The sequence below is a fragment of the Phalacrocorax aristotelis genome, chromosome 2 (assembly GCF_949628215.1).
Source record: "Phalacrocorax aristotelis chromosome 2, bGulAri2.1, whole genome shotgun sequence".
NCBI lineage: Eukaryota > Metazoa > Chordata > Aves > Suliformes > Phalacrocoracidae > Phalacrocorax > Phalacrocorax aristotelis.
This window is the reverse complement of record NC_134277.1, coordinates 25,319,120-25,334,074: the sequence shown is the minus strand read 5'-3', so window position 1 is coordinate 25,334,074 and position 14,955 is coordinate 25,319,120. Positions and strand designations below refer to the sequence as shown.

Here is a 14,955-nt window from a genome sequence, read left to right as displayed (position 1 = left end):
CCTGAAAATATTTGGGAACATATTGAGGTACTCTGTATATCTGAGGATAAAATGGCTTTGGGTTTAAAATTACTGCTCAGAATTTTAAAACACCTAGTAGCTTTGATAAATACAGATACACTTATAACCTTACTTCAGCCCCATATCTGACTATCAACAACAGAAAGAAAAAGAATAACCCTTACAATTCTACATGAGGTTTTGCTGCAAGGTAATAAAAGATACAGCCCTATCCAAACTGTATTGCAAAGTCCATCAGGTATCTTAATTGTGCACACTTATGTACCTGGATTTTTTAAAATTTTAAATGTCTTACATGTATTGCAGTTACAATACCAGCACAACATTTCTGCTTTTCACGTCACCACTAAGCATCATGCTGTATTGGTTTGTGCGACAAGGTTTTGGTAGCGGGGGGGCTACAGGGGTGGCTTCTGTGAGGAGCTGCTTCTCCCATGTGCAGTAGAGCCAATGCCAGCCAGCTCCAAGATGGACCCACCGCTGGCCAAGGCTGAGCCCATCAGTGATGGTGGTAGCACCTCCGGGATAACATATTTAAGAAGGGGGAACAGCAACTACAGCCAAAGAGAGGAGTGAGGATATGCGAGAGGAACAACTCTGCAGACACCAAGGTCAGTGAAGGAGAGGGAGGAGGTGCTCCAGGTGCTGTGGTAAAGATGACAGTGAGGCAGGCCTTTCTCCCTGCAGCCCATGGAGGTTAATGGTGGAGCAGATATCCACCTGCAGCCCACGGAGGACCCCATGCCAGAGCAGGTGGATGTCCAAAGGAGGCTGTGACCCCATGGGAAGCCCACACTGGAGCAGGCTCCTGGCAGGACCTGTGGACCCATGGAGAGAGGAGCCCATGCTGGAGCAGGTTTGCTGGCAGGACTTGTGACCCTGCGGGGGACCCACACTGGAGCAGTTCATAAAGAACTGCAGCCCGTGGGAAAGATTCACAATGGAGAAGTTTATGGAGGACTGTCTCCTGTGGGAGGGACCCCACACTGGAGCAGAGGAAGAGTGGGAGGAGTCCTCCCCCGGAGGAGGAAGGAGCAGCAGAGACAACATGCTATGAATTGACTGCAACCTCTGTTCCCCACACCCCTGTGCTGCTGGGGGAGAGGAGGTAGAGAAATCAGGAGCAAAGCTAAGCCTGGGAAGAAGGGAGAGGTGGGGGAAGGTGTTTTAAGACTTGGTTTTACTTCTCATTACCCTACTCTGATTGGTAATAAAATTAAACTAATTCCTCCAAATAGAGGATTTTCCCCATGATGGTAACTGCTGAGTGATCTCTCCCTGTCCTTACCTCAACCCACGAACCTTTTCTTATATTTTCTCTCCCCTGCCCAGCTGAGGAGGGGGAGTGATAGAACAGCTTTGGTGGGTACCTGGCTCCAGCCAGGATCAACCCACCACAAAAAAAGAAGCTTTATTTTTCATTTGTTAAAACAGATACTAATTCAAAATTTCTTTACCACACAAAAGTGAAGCAGCTTTGGATGACAGTAAAAGGAATCCTTGACAGAATGGGGTGTTTTAGGATTCATTCTAGAAAGAGCTTATCCAGGAACAATGCTTTATCTAACAGTACTATCAAGAACATCTGTCATACATCCTCAATTGCACAAAGTCTGTTATCTTGCTTTAAAGGGTTAGAAAATGTTAAATATGAAAGCAAACTGTAATAGATTCTGCTCTCTTGAAAAAAGTGCAGAAAGAGACAAGAAAAATTTATTCATGTTTTGTAGCTGGTAGACTGTACAAGTCAAACATACCCATAAAGACACATCAACAAAAATAATTAAGGTGGCAGAATAATCTTTGCAAAAACGCTGCCCTCCTAAGGTTCAATTTTAATCAGGGATGTTAGATGAGAATATGCTTATTTGTTAGATTATTAAATAAGAATTAACGGTTCAAAAATAATGAGTAATAGGTGGCACACTAGAAGTAATTGTTAAACATATTTGAATGTAATGTTGACCCTGTTTTGAGTAGGAGGCTAGACTAGATGACTCATGAGGTCTCTTCTAACCTGAATGACTTCTCAGCAGAGAAGCAGAGTCTGGTTGGAGGCCTGTCACTAGTGGTGTTCCCCAGGGCCTGTGCTGGGTCTGGTCCTGTTCAACATATTCATCAATGACCTGGATGATGGGATAGAGTGTAACCTCAGCAGGTTCTCTGATGATACCAAGCTGTGAGGAGTGGCTGATCCACCAGAAGGCTGTGCTGCCATTCAGCAAGACCTGGACAGGCTGGAGAGCTGGGCTGAGGGGAACCTCAAGAAATTCAACAAGAGCAAGTGCAAGGTCCTGCACCTGGGGAGGAACAACCCCATGCATCAGTACAGGCTGGGGGCTGAACTACTGGAAAGCGACTCTGCTGAGAAGGACCTGGGAGTGCTGGTGGACAGCATGAGCCAGCAATGTGCCCTTGTGTCTAAGGCGGCCAACGGTATCCTGGGATGCATTAAAAGGAGTGTGGCCAGCAGGTCGAAGGGAGGTTATCCTCCCCCTCTATTCCACCCTAGTGAGGCCACATCTGGAGTACTGTGTCCAGTTCCAGGCTCCCCAGTTCAAGAAAGGGAGCTACTGGAAAGAGTCCAGCAGAGAGCTACCAAGATGATCAGGGGACTGGAGCATCTCTCTTATGAGGAAAGGCTGAGAGACCTGGGTTTGTTCAGCCTGGAGACTGAGGGGGGATCTCATAAATACCTATAAATATCTAAAGAGAGTGTGTCAGGATGATGTGACTAGGTTCTTTTCAATAGTGCCCAATGACAGGACAAGAGGCAATGGGCACAAGTTGGAACACAGGAAGTTCCACCTCAGTATGAGAAAAAACTTCTTTCCTGTGATGGTGACAGAGCAGTGGAACAGGCTGCCCAGGGAGGCTGTGGATTCTCCTTCCCTAGAGACATTCAAAACCCGCCTGGATGTGTTCCTGTGCCCCTTGCTCTGGGTGTGCCTGCTCAAGCAGGGGGTTTGGACAAGACGATCTCCAGAGGTCCATTCCAACACCTGCCATTCTGTGACTCTGTACTGTTAGTGACAACCAGGAGCACAGAAAGGTTAACTGTATCATTCTGATGGACGCTACTGCATATAACTATTAAAAACATGTGTAGCCCAAAAGGCAATACCTGATACAGCTACTGACTGGTGCAGAGGCTGAAGAGAAAATATTTTGACTCATTCCCAATGCTAAAAATTTAGGTAATTGTCAAAATCAAGTTAGAAAAAAGCCTAAACACCCAGGGGTAAAACATTTCCTTACATTCGACCTTCATCTGTATTACTTAAAAATGAAGACTAAAAAGATTTTATTTTATATAGAGGTAAATCATACATCCTTTGCAGAGTATGCTAAGAACTCTGATGAATATCACTGATTTTATGTTTAGTAGACTGTCACATGGATAATCAAGTGCAACATCACTAATACAGCCCACACTCATTTTAAGGACATTTTCAATATTAAAAGAGATAAGATAACTATGAACACAAAGTGAATGTTTCTTCCTCTATAATCAGATAGAGGAAGTAACTATTATCCCCACCCTTCCTCCAGTAAAAAAACCTGGGTGTATTTATTGATCATGTAATTTCCTATAGCCGTTAGCTCTTTTTTTAATGCCTAGCTTACCCAAAATCAAGACTTTAGATTCTATATATTTGTATTAGGACAAAGATGAGAATGACAAAAATAAATAACTGCAGGGCAAATCATGTTGGTAGACTACTCAGATTTAAAAATGAGACTTTGGAAAATTCTCCAAATTTTCCAAATATAGTCTTACCTTCAACTGCTGTTCGTGTTACATATTTTGTCTTATACACCATCACATGGAGTTAGAAACATAAAAAAACCCTCTTAAGATCTTAATCAATAGATATTTACATATCTGGTAACAGATAAAGTTCTCAAATATTCATTTACCTAGTAATCTGCTAGTCACAGCAGTAAATATTTCTTTGAAGTAAATTGAGTTTCAGAATTCAACAGCTCTAATGAAAACACAAGTTGTTTTTTAGTGTACCATATGGTAAGGAATACGATGAAATGCAACATTGTATCTATGAAATTACTACTCAGAACTTATTGATAAAAACATGAGAAAATAGGTATTCATCATTCAACTCTAAAGACCAACCCAAATATAATTATGATAAGCAAAGTTTGAGCATTTTTAATTCTAAGTCTATTTAACTGAATTACATTACTACATTTTAAGGTTTGTTTGGGATTGTTTTTATCTAGTCAAATGCTTCATTTTCTTCTGCTGCTGCCATCTATATTATCACCAATATGAAAACCTGATATTTTTTTCTACTGAAGTGATTAAACAAAGCAATTTCAGCAATCCTTGGCGTCTGTATCGCTCACACAAAAGCTACTGGCTTTGTTCTGTAGCCTTTCTTTTTTTTATGTATGTGCAAATTGTCTGGATCAAGGCTAAACTCCTTTCTTCACAGTTAACGTTGATGCTATTGAAGCACTTGCCCTGAATCATCCATCATTCTGTCACGAAAACAAGTCTGGACACTGTCATTGGTTTGACGGATTCTGAAAATAATGTATAACTCTTTTAGTGTCTTCAGTACACAAGCACAGCTAAAGCATTTATTTCCCTCACAAGGTGAGCACACAGCTCTCAGGTTAATAAAAGTTGTGCTCATGTATCTGCAGCGCGGCTTATTTGAAGTGGCAGTCATGCCAGTGGTAGTGCTGAACATTTAATCTTTAATGACCTATATTTTCCATTTCCTACTTTTCCTTTTGAAGATGAAGAGCTCTTTACACAATGCCATTCTTATGATGACAAATATACAGGTCTGACAACACACAATAACCACATCAAATCAAGGCAATTAGTATTTTCATTTAAAAAAAACAAAATATGCATAAGACAAGCATAAAACAAGTTAGGTTAGATATTTCCCAATTTCCCCTGCTGAAGAAGTTTTGCAGTAACTTACATAACTTGAAGACTACCGAAATATTTCTTGTCAGCAACAGCTGAAGTTAGAATTCAAACCAGGCTCTCACTTTAAATAGAGGAGTTTCTTTTACTCTGCAGGGACAGACACCTTTTGTATACTTATCACAACCCCTATGGTGGAGCTAAAAAGGTTTTGAGGACAGAAACAAATTCTATTGTTTTAAATGTCTGCCTTACTGCAATCTCATGGGAAATCTAAACACTTTGCTACCAGAACAGAGATGTAGCCTGGCAGGCTAATGCACTTATTCTGATGTAACTGGTGGAGAGGCCAACATGCCTGAACATCTACAAAGTACTGATCCAGGCCGCCTCAGTTAAATGCATTGCTTGGGACCTCTCCAAAGAAAGGCACTTCTAGTTTATTTACATTAATTTTCCAGTTCTCCTATTCAGCATATAAGAAATGCAAGGCATATTAGACACATAAGGTTCAGTTTACCTAGCCCTTGTATAAGAAGGAAATTTAACTAAGTGCGGCTTGCAAACTGAGGACAAGTCTAAACCAGCAGCAACATCAACTCACTCAGCTGTGCTGTGAAAGCACTGAACGCACAAACTGGAAGCCTGGGTTCTACGCTGTCCATCCTCTCCAGATAATGCAGAGAAGTACCCTGAGTGACCAAATCATAGGGGACATGGAAAGCAGCACATCAGTTCACTCTACCATTTAAATAAGAACAGACTTCCTCTTATTAAGGGTAGTTTGACTAGATTCACCATTAAAAATAAAACAAAACTGCCAAACAGCCAAACCAACCCCAACAATCTGAATTCATATTAAAAAAAAAAAAACCACAGAAAAAACCCCACATAAAAAACCAAAACCCCAACTACCAAATTCTCAATCAAGAAGGACGTTAAAAGTCTTACCGAAACATTATTTAGACAGTCTTCACAGGACCTCTGGGAAAACTCTGAACATGCTAGGGAAAAAACCAAAATAGACACAGATGATAATTATTTTTCCTCAGTAATGTCAGTACTTAACAAAATATTTAGATTTTTCTTTGTTTTGCTTCTGGATACAAGCAACAATTTTGTCTGAAACAATGAAAGCTCAAAATTTCTGTTCTGGGAGAACTGTAGCAAACAGAGACACAAAGTATTTAAATTTGACCTCTGACCTAGTTCAGGAAACAATTTAAGCTTACTGCGGTTTCACTTTTTCTGAAAACAACATGGGAGAAAAAACCCCAAGAGCCTCCCTGTATCTCTGCTGAAGTTAAGGCTTTTACACTTCAGTTTACAGAACAATCCAAGTTTTACAGCTCTGGAAGCCAGCAAAGGCTGACCCTCACCTAGGCTTGGTCCCCCTTCCATAGATATCAACACTTTTCCGGGGGGAAAAAAAGTTTTGTTTTGTATTTTTTAAATAAAGCTCTCCAAATACCATGTTTTTAAATAACAATTTTAAAATATTTCCAAACATAGGACACAGTTATTTTGTAAGAGGCCAACAACAACTCTGACAGAAGTTTGAGAATCCAAGTGATCAAGAGGAGTCAATATTTTCCTTGGATTTTAGAAAGCACCTCCTATCCTAGAAAAGAAAATACTTACTAGTGTTCACATTCCCAGAGGATTCCAGCCAAAGGTTATGACTTTCATTTAGAAGTCCTGCATGCTTATCATCATAAGACTGGTCTACTTTATCCACAGCATAATCTGCTACCCACAGGACCACATACATGCCACAGTCTTGACCTAGATGAACTACTTGACAGATGAGAGGAAGTTTCTTCTCCTGGTCTGAACCTGGATTTTCTCCCAATTATTGTAGTTCCTATGATAATTTTTAATATTATTTAGTGAAACTAACTTTTGATGCCCTTAATAACATGCTTTAACTTAGCCCTGAATTGGTCAGGCAGTTGGACTAGATGGTCATTGCAGGTCCCTTCCAACTGAAACAGTCTATTCAACTCTAAATTATTTCCACATATGTCATCTGAGTGGAAAATATCTCCAAAACAGGAATCCAATTCTACTTTTAAGGAATAACTGCATTAGTCATAAGCCATTATCTGTTTGAGCTAAATTCTTGGCATGTTTTGGGATAATTACATATTTCAATATTCTATTTTCATAATTCAATATTATACTTTTCTAGTACTAATTCTTAACACTAAATGCATTTTATGCACCACTATATTTAGTTTAATTAATATATCTGTTTAGAAAAAACATGGACTGGTTTATCGGGTACCAGTTAACATTAGTACTGGTACCAATGAGCTGAGAAACAGCCTAAGCATTAAGGCCCATACACCAATTCACAGAAGAATCATGAAAAGCAGATTTAGAAATAGTTCTCAGTTTAAACTCAAAGATTTTGAGATAGGATTATTCCACATGGAGTACCACCATGCTTATAAAAATACTCCATTACATTTTCAATTTAAGATTTAGAACACCTAAACAAACCAGCTTTCTGAACATGAATGAGGGAAGTACAGTCAGAAGCATGCAAGTACAGCAGGGACCTTAGAGTGGTTTAGGTTATGTGTTCAGTAACAGAATCATCCACAGCAAAATGAAGAAATATAACGTTCCTTGGATTCTTATCAAAGGAAATAAACAGCATGAAAAGCTTGTGAGGTTACCTTCTTTAACTGCCTTCCTACTGATGTATTATAGCAGATAACCTATGTTGCCATATAACCAAAAGACTGGGGTTTAAATGAAAAAAATTAGACTTCTATTATTTATTTATTCTAAGGAACAGCATAGAAGAGTCTTAATGAAAAATACTTAAAATATATCACAACATCTCAAAAATCAACACATCTTTATATTACATTTTGTAACAGCAATATATTACCATAAGTGATTAAAAAGCAGAACGGTAAATATAATTTTTATATTTCTCTGGGTCACAAAACTTAAAGATAAATAACTTTCCCACCAGTTACAGTACTCTCCACAAGAGCAGAGGACAAAACAAAACACCTCTCAAACTGAAAAAGAAGAAAAAAAAAAACAAACAACTCCTCAGTCCACCTTGCTACAGCATTACCTGTACCAGCATGTAAAGCAAAAAAAAAAAAAAAAACAAACTTTGAGATTTTTTTTTTTTTTTTAATTCAAACAGACATCAAGTTGACAGTCTCCTTCTGATATGTCAAGGGACTACTGTATGATCTTTACTGGGGGGAAAAAAGTGTAAGCCATAGCACCACACCAACAATAATTCACACTGCATTTTAAGCAGTATTTATAAAGCATAATCATTCCTTCTACAATGGCATATAACATAAGCATTAATCAGCTAATATGTAATAAAATCATTTCTCATTTTTACATACCAAGCCTGGTTTACCAAGCAGTGGATGCATTACTTTGATAAGCAGTGTAATTTTCACTAAAAACATTTAGTGTAACACCTTGTACAGAGCGACCTGTAGCTGTATGAAGATTTTTTCTTATCTAGTGAAATACAGCTATCACTGTTCGTGCACTTTTTTTAATGACTAGAATTCTGCCCACACATACATGAATTGCACTATAGTTAATTATACACAAATTATCTGTATTGCCTCACTTTCTAGGAGACATACTCATGGTCCAAGGTAACTGCACAGAACAAAGGCTGTTCCTCCACAAAACACAGGTAAAACAGAACAACACTGACAATAAAACTCTTGTTTAAAAACAGCTTTCCCCCCTCCCCTTTCCAATATGTATTTGTGCATGAAGGTAGCGGACACAGAGATTATTTTTTTAGGAAGACATGGCTCTATACCAGCATACACTAAAGACTGAGGACTGCCATACAACCTTAAGCTCAGTGACTTTTTTTTGGGAGGGGGATGGGGACAGGACATATATTCCACTGAAGAAACTCAGTGTGACTGCTCAGAAACCTTTCAACATCTACACTGAGCTTATTCATAGGTAGTTTATTTTAATGTGTTCTCTGCTCCCATTCTCAGGACAACACTGTTCTTCAACTTAAGCAGTTGTTCCCTCCTACTATTATGAGTACTTTCACCAAGTAATCTTATTCCCCCTCAACTTTCCTTCTGCTCCAGCAATTACAGCCATGCCTTTCTACATATCTTCTCAAACAGGGAACAATGCAACCTTTGTAGCCCAGCTTTCTGCCAGTCCAACTCTGTTGCACAGAGGTGCTGAACTTGCAGAGTAATTAAACAGGATGGCACACAAGGTCCCACAGTCTTAGAGAACTACCATAGAACTGCCATCTCTCTCTTCATGAAAGCATCACTTCAGTAACTGAGATGCATCTGACAGTCAACAAGTCTACCTCCCTATTTTTTTTCCAATTATTCCAATTTAAGATTAAAATTACAATGCTAGTCATATGGCATAAAAATCTATTCTTTATTCTTCACTTGAATCTTTTTTTCTAATATTTATTCTTTGAAGGTCACCCACATCTTTCTGTATATCACGATTCTTGTCCTTATCAACAAGCAACTTTGTGTCATGAGCAAATTCCTAAACTCACATAACAATAGTAAGAAGTTCTTTCTTAGGGAATCCATAAACAACTCCACTAACAATGCAGCCCAACTTTCGGCTCCAACCAAACCATTTAGTTTCACCTCTGTTTTGCAGAACTTGAAAGACACTGATTAACTTGCAGTTATTAGCAGGTCTACCTTCTGTTCTTTCCTCTGAGAAACACGGTTCCCTTTCTCATCTGCCTCAAGTTAGTTATCTCACAAAGTTGGATACTTCCTTCTTGTGTAGAAACCCTTCCATAGAAGACACAAAATACCTCAAATTGGACTCTAAAAACCATGTGCCAACATCCACTTGAGATACTCTAATTTAGTGCAAGCTAACCTGACATGTACCGCTCCAAATTTGCCAACCAAACTGCCAACCAAATTTGAGGACACGCTTCACCAACTGCTTTCCCAAAGCAGCTAGGAGATAACACGAACAGAACAAACACGATGGCAAAGGCATCTCGCCAGTTTCTCCTTCCAAGCCACGTCCCTCACCGCCAGTCAGGGCAGAGCAGACCTAGGCGACTGCTGTCTCCCTGCAGCAGAACCCCCGACAGCCCCGCGGCCCCACCAGCCACCCAGTAGCGCAAGCCCCGGTGCCGCGGCCCCGTCCTTCGGCCGGCCGCCAGGAGCCCGCCGCTCGGGAGTGGCCGCCCTCCCGTCACACAGCGTCAGCCGCTCCGGGGCTGGGACGAGAACTAAGGCAAACCCCGCCGGGCTTCCCCACCCCTCCGGACGGCGCTCCCGCAGGCCCCGGGGCGAGCGGGGGCCTCCGCCGTCCCTCCCGCGGCCCCGCTGAGAGGCGAGCGCGGTTCCCTGCAGGGGAAGGCCCCGGCGGAGGCCCCACCGCCCGCACCCACCGGCGGGCCCCTCCGCGGGGAGGACGGGAGGGCTGCGCACCACCCCGCGGCTCCCCGCCCCTCCTTACCCCGCGGCGGCGCCGTGGTCGTGGAGTGCACCAGCCCCGTCCCGTCCCAGCCCCACACCAGCGCCAAGCCCTGCAGCCACAGCGACCACCGCCTCAGCACCGCCATGGCCGGGCCGCTCTCCTCCTCCAGGTTCCGGCCGCGCGCAGGCGCCAACGGCCCCGCGGGGGGCGGGGCTCGAGGCGGGGGCGGGGGCCTCGGGGCGGGTGTCTCGGTCACCTGTGGCCCGGTTCTGTCACCCGGCAGGACTTTTCCCCTCCCTCCAGGCTTATCGGTCTGTTGATTTGACCCTCTCTTGTTCCTTCGTTTGCTGCGTGGACGCTTCTGGTCCCCGTGCGGGCAGGGGTGTGGCGAGGAGCCATTGCCCCATCTCCTGCTTACTGGTGAGGGTGGCCAGCGGGCTGCCAGAGCCAACAGAGCCAACAAAGGTATCCCCAGGTCAGAGCTGGCCAGAGAAGGGAATAAAGAGATGGAGACAAATGTGAAAATTTACCATGACCTTTCCGTAGGCTGCATCTCAAATACTAGGTCCAGTTTTGGGCCCCTCACTACAGGAGGGACATTGAGTTGCTGGAGCATGTCCAGAGAAGGGCAACAAAGCTGGTGAAGGGTCTGGAGAACAAGTGTTATGAGGAGCAGCTGAGGGAGCTGTGGTTGTTTAGTCTGGAGAAGAGGAGGCTGAGGGGAGACCTTATCACTCTCTACAGCTACCTGAAAGGAGGTTGTAGTGGGGTGGGTATTGGTCTCTTGTCCCAAGTAACAAGCGATAGGATGAGAGGAAACGGCCTCAAGCTGCATCAGGGGAGGTTTAGGTTGGATATTAGGAAAAATGTCTTTACATTGAAATGAAAGAGTGGTCAGGCGTTGGAACAGGCTGCCCAGAGAGGTGGTGGAGTCACCGTTCTGGTGGTGTTCAAAAAACATGTAGATGTGGCACTTCAGGGCTTGGTTTAGGAGACATGATAGTGTTGGGTGACAGTTGGATTTGATTGAAGTGGTCTTTTCCAATCTTAATGATTCTATGATTATGTGATTTTAAAAGATTGATGATGAGTTGTTTTTCCATGGTAACCCACCTCATAAGGCCTTACAGAAGCATGTAGCACGCTTTGAAGTGCCCAGTGGTATACCAAACACCCAGACAAGGCTGCAAGATATGACACAGGAATGAAGGAAACACCCCCCAAACCCTCTGAGATGGCAGGGTAAGGACACATAGGGAACTGTGGGCATCTCAGTGGCCCTAGGCAACTGTAGTTAGGCACCGAATCGAGTCCTTAGTGGCCAATGAAGTGAGATACCTTGCCATGCTGTGACAGCCAACCTTGCTTTAATTAAATGATTCTATAGTTGAGGTTTGTGAGCTTCTCTGTGATCGTGTTCAGGAATGGGAAGTTTAATATTGGACAATCAATAGTCAAAGTACTGGTGTAGGTTTTTTTAGTGCTGAACGACTCTGCTTCCAGTAGGAAGCAAACGCTCCCTCCAGGTATGGCACTGTTTCAGTCAGCAGTGCCTCCAGTTGCTTGTCACCTTCCTTCCCAAACATGGTAGTATTTAGAGCACTTTTATTAGTCTTGTGTAATGATACCACTGTTGTTATGAAAGCACTGCGGTTGGTTTGCAGGCATAGGGAGAACAGCTCTTCGCTGTTTGAGGTGCTTTTGCAAATGCACTTGACCCTTAACAAGGGATGAATGTTCTTCATACTGCTTGAACTTGCCATCCTGTCTGACTTTAGACACCCGATTCACGATAGTGCAGAGATTAGTCTTGCTAAAATTCCAGAGAGTAAGAGATGAGTAGCTCCCGGAAACAGTTCAGAGGGAGATAGGATAATTGCTAGTAACTCCAGTGACTTAGGCCAGTGCATAAATTAAAGGCAACAAACCTGAGCCTTGTTGCTTGGTTCTAAGGCTGTTGGCCTTCAGAGCTGACAGAGCACTGTACTGCACCAGGGTGGCTTTGGGAGAGATTTGGCAGTTCCAGCAAGGGCTGATTGGAAGGTGCCCTTACCTTAAATGAAGTTTCAACCTGTGCATTAGGAAGTTATTTACATTTCATTTTGCCTATATCATCTTTGTATTTTCGCCAGCAGCACTAGAGTCCCTGCCTCTCAGTTTTCAGGGAACATTAGAAAAATAAAGTCAATGGGTGGGTATGTGGGCCATATGGAAACCCAGATGTTTTAACCTGAGCTTAATGTAGGACAATACTGACTCATGACTTCTGCCTTCTTCAGCTGGCTGAATCACTGAATCATAGAATGGTTTGGGTTGGAAGGGAACTTTAAAGGTCCCCTAGTCCAACCCCCCTGCAGTGAGCAGGGACATCTGAAGACCAAGTTTTGCTATGTGTTCAAGTCTACAAATCTTTATGCTCTGAAACACTTCTTTTGTTCTTGTTTCCATATCCTTGAGTCACTTGGAACATGCTCATGGAATAGCAGAGACACATAGATGAGTGACAAAGACTAGCAAAGACAAGGAACTGTTTACATAGTAATAATTCAATAGACTATGGCTAAGGAGGCATACAACAGAGATTATAAAGTCACGAGTGGCACAGAAAAGGTGAACACAGAATGACTGTCTCTTGTAATACAAGATCTAGAGGGCATTGAACACAATTATCAGTAGAAGATTGAAAACAGAAGTACTCAGAAGAAAATAAAGTGCTTAAAGTACAGCTAAGTTGTGAAACATTCTGTCTTTGGATATTAAGGACACTAAAAGTTTAGAATAGCCCAAAAAGATTGGATTATTTTTCCATTAATATATCTGTTAACAGTTCTTAAATACCAATGTATCACCTGTGGTTCAGAAAGTCCCTGAACCACACTTCCAGAAGCTGTGTGCAATTGCCAAGGAAGATGCATTATATGGTTGCTTTATTCTGGCATTCTTCCTTCGGCATCTGTGTTGACTGCCATTTTAGGTGAGGTACTGAGGTAGAAGTTTCCTTGAAATAACTTTATATAGCTGTTCTCATTAATTTCCTTTTTCTCAAAAGCTTATGTGGTATTCCACATGATTTTGATTAAATGAACTGAATTATGTTTGAGGCAGAGAGAAAGTCATCTAGCTAATTTTTTGTGTCTTAGTTTTGCATGGTTTTATGTATTCAGTGAAGAATGACTTCTCATAAAATAGCTCAAATTTGAAGCCAGAGTTTGTGATTTTTGCTTCTTCCTTGCTTCTAGCACGGTGATTCTAAAGGAAGTATCTTTTAGCTGGAGCAAAGAGTTATGGGAGAAGAGGGAAAAAGAATTTGCTGAGAGCTCTTTGGAAGTATGGTTACACCCATCTTCTCTGATCTAGCTTTGTTATTCCTTTGGGGGACAAAAACATTAATATAATTTAACAGCTACAGTAATTCTCTCACAATAGCTATACTTACAGTAATGAATAACTTTTCTTCTTGATTAGGTAACCACTCCCCCAGCAGATGTAAATTCCCAGGAAATGGAGTGTAGAAGACATGAAAAAATGATCTACCAAGAAACTGGGTTTGGAACAAGCAGTATGTATTAAGATTATAAACAAAAACAGAATTTCAGAACTTAAACAGATTTTGCTTTTTTGTATCATAATTCCATATCCATTTCAAATGATAACAAGGATTCTTTTGCCAGCTCTGTAGATTCTGCCTTGGGTTTTGGACAGCATTTCTACTCATGCATTTTCAGCAGCAGCTCTGGCCAGTGTCCCTTTTCCTCGTCCCTGCTCCAGCTCCTCCCTTGTGATGGAACAGCTGAACTGGGTAGCTGAACAAAGAATGGATTTGGCTGAGAGAGTCCTGTCTTCTTTTTGCAGCTGGTTTATTTTTCATTACTACCTAATTGTGCTAACAATCTCAAAGGTGACATATGAGTTACAAAGTCTGTGTGTGTTCAGTCGATTCCCTTAATGACCATGTTACTTCATCACCATGAATGAGTTTACCCAGCTTGCCTGATTACAATATGTGTAAATAATTCAGCTGATAAGTGATGTAAATTATGATAATGTCACTTTTTTTTTTTCTTTGCTGCGTTGGGCCTATGGGCATAGGCCCTGGTAAAAGGCATTTTAACCAAGCAATACATTGTTCAAAAAGGTTGGTTTAGTTTGTGGCTGGCTGGAGCATGAATGTATCTCCAGGTTGCAATTTGATGTGTGCTTAGATCAGTGTACCCAAAAAAAGCATTCTGTGCTTCTCTCTCCCTGAATGCTTGTTCTTGCATCCAACAAACACTGTGGTACATGAACAAAAACATTTCTGCAGTCCTATAGCAAACTGATGAAGCTGAAAGTTTTTTTTTCAGCTAGAACAGTGATACCCCATCCGGGTCACTGAGCAGGGGACCGCATTCTTGTGCTGGCACAGCGGAGGACACAACTAATATCCCAGGGAAGAAGGAGGACCTCTTTTCTGTGTTTGTTTGTTGTTTTTTTTTTCAGTTGCAGGACCAGCTTAAATGCATGTTGGCTTCATATTAGGGCTTCGCTGAAGTCTTGCAAGACGGTACATGTGAGGTTTAGTACTTTGTTAATGTGAAGTA

The 14,955-nt window shown here is 41.9% G+C and overlaps 1 protein-coding gene across 1 annotated transcript in view; it reads right to left on the bottom strand.

The window, feature by feature from the left end:
- LOC142052543 (pituitary tumor-transforming gene 1 protein-interacting protein-like) overlaps nt 1–10,579 on the bottom strand; it is a 33,825-nt gene extending 23,246 nt beyond the window's left edge. The window contains exons 1-2 of the mRNA XM_075082790.1: nt 10,415–10,579; nt 5,879–5,931 (exon numbers count right to left, since the gene is read on the bottom strand). Of these exons, the coding sequence (XP_074938891.1) occupies nt 5,879–5,931; nt 10,415–10,520 (159 nt within the window). The 5' untranslated portion in view covers nt 10,521–10,579. The remainder of the gene's footprint in view (nt 1–5,878; nt 5,932–10,414) is intronic.
- Nucleotides 10,580–14,955: the final 4,376 nt, after the last annotated feature.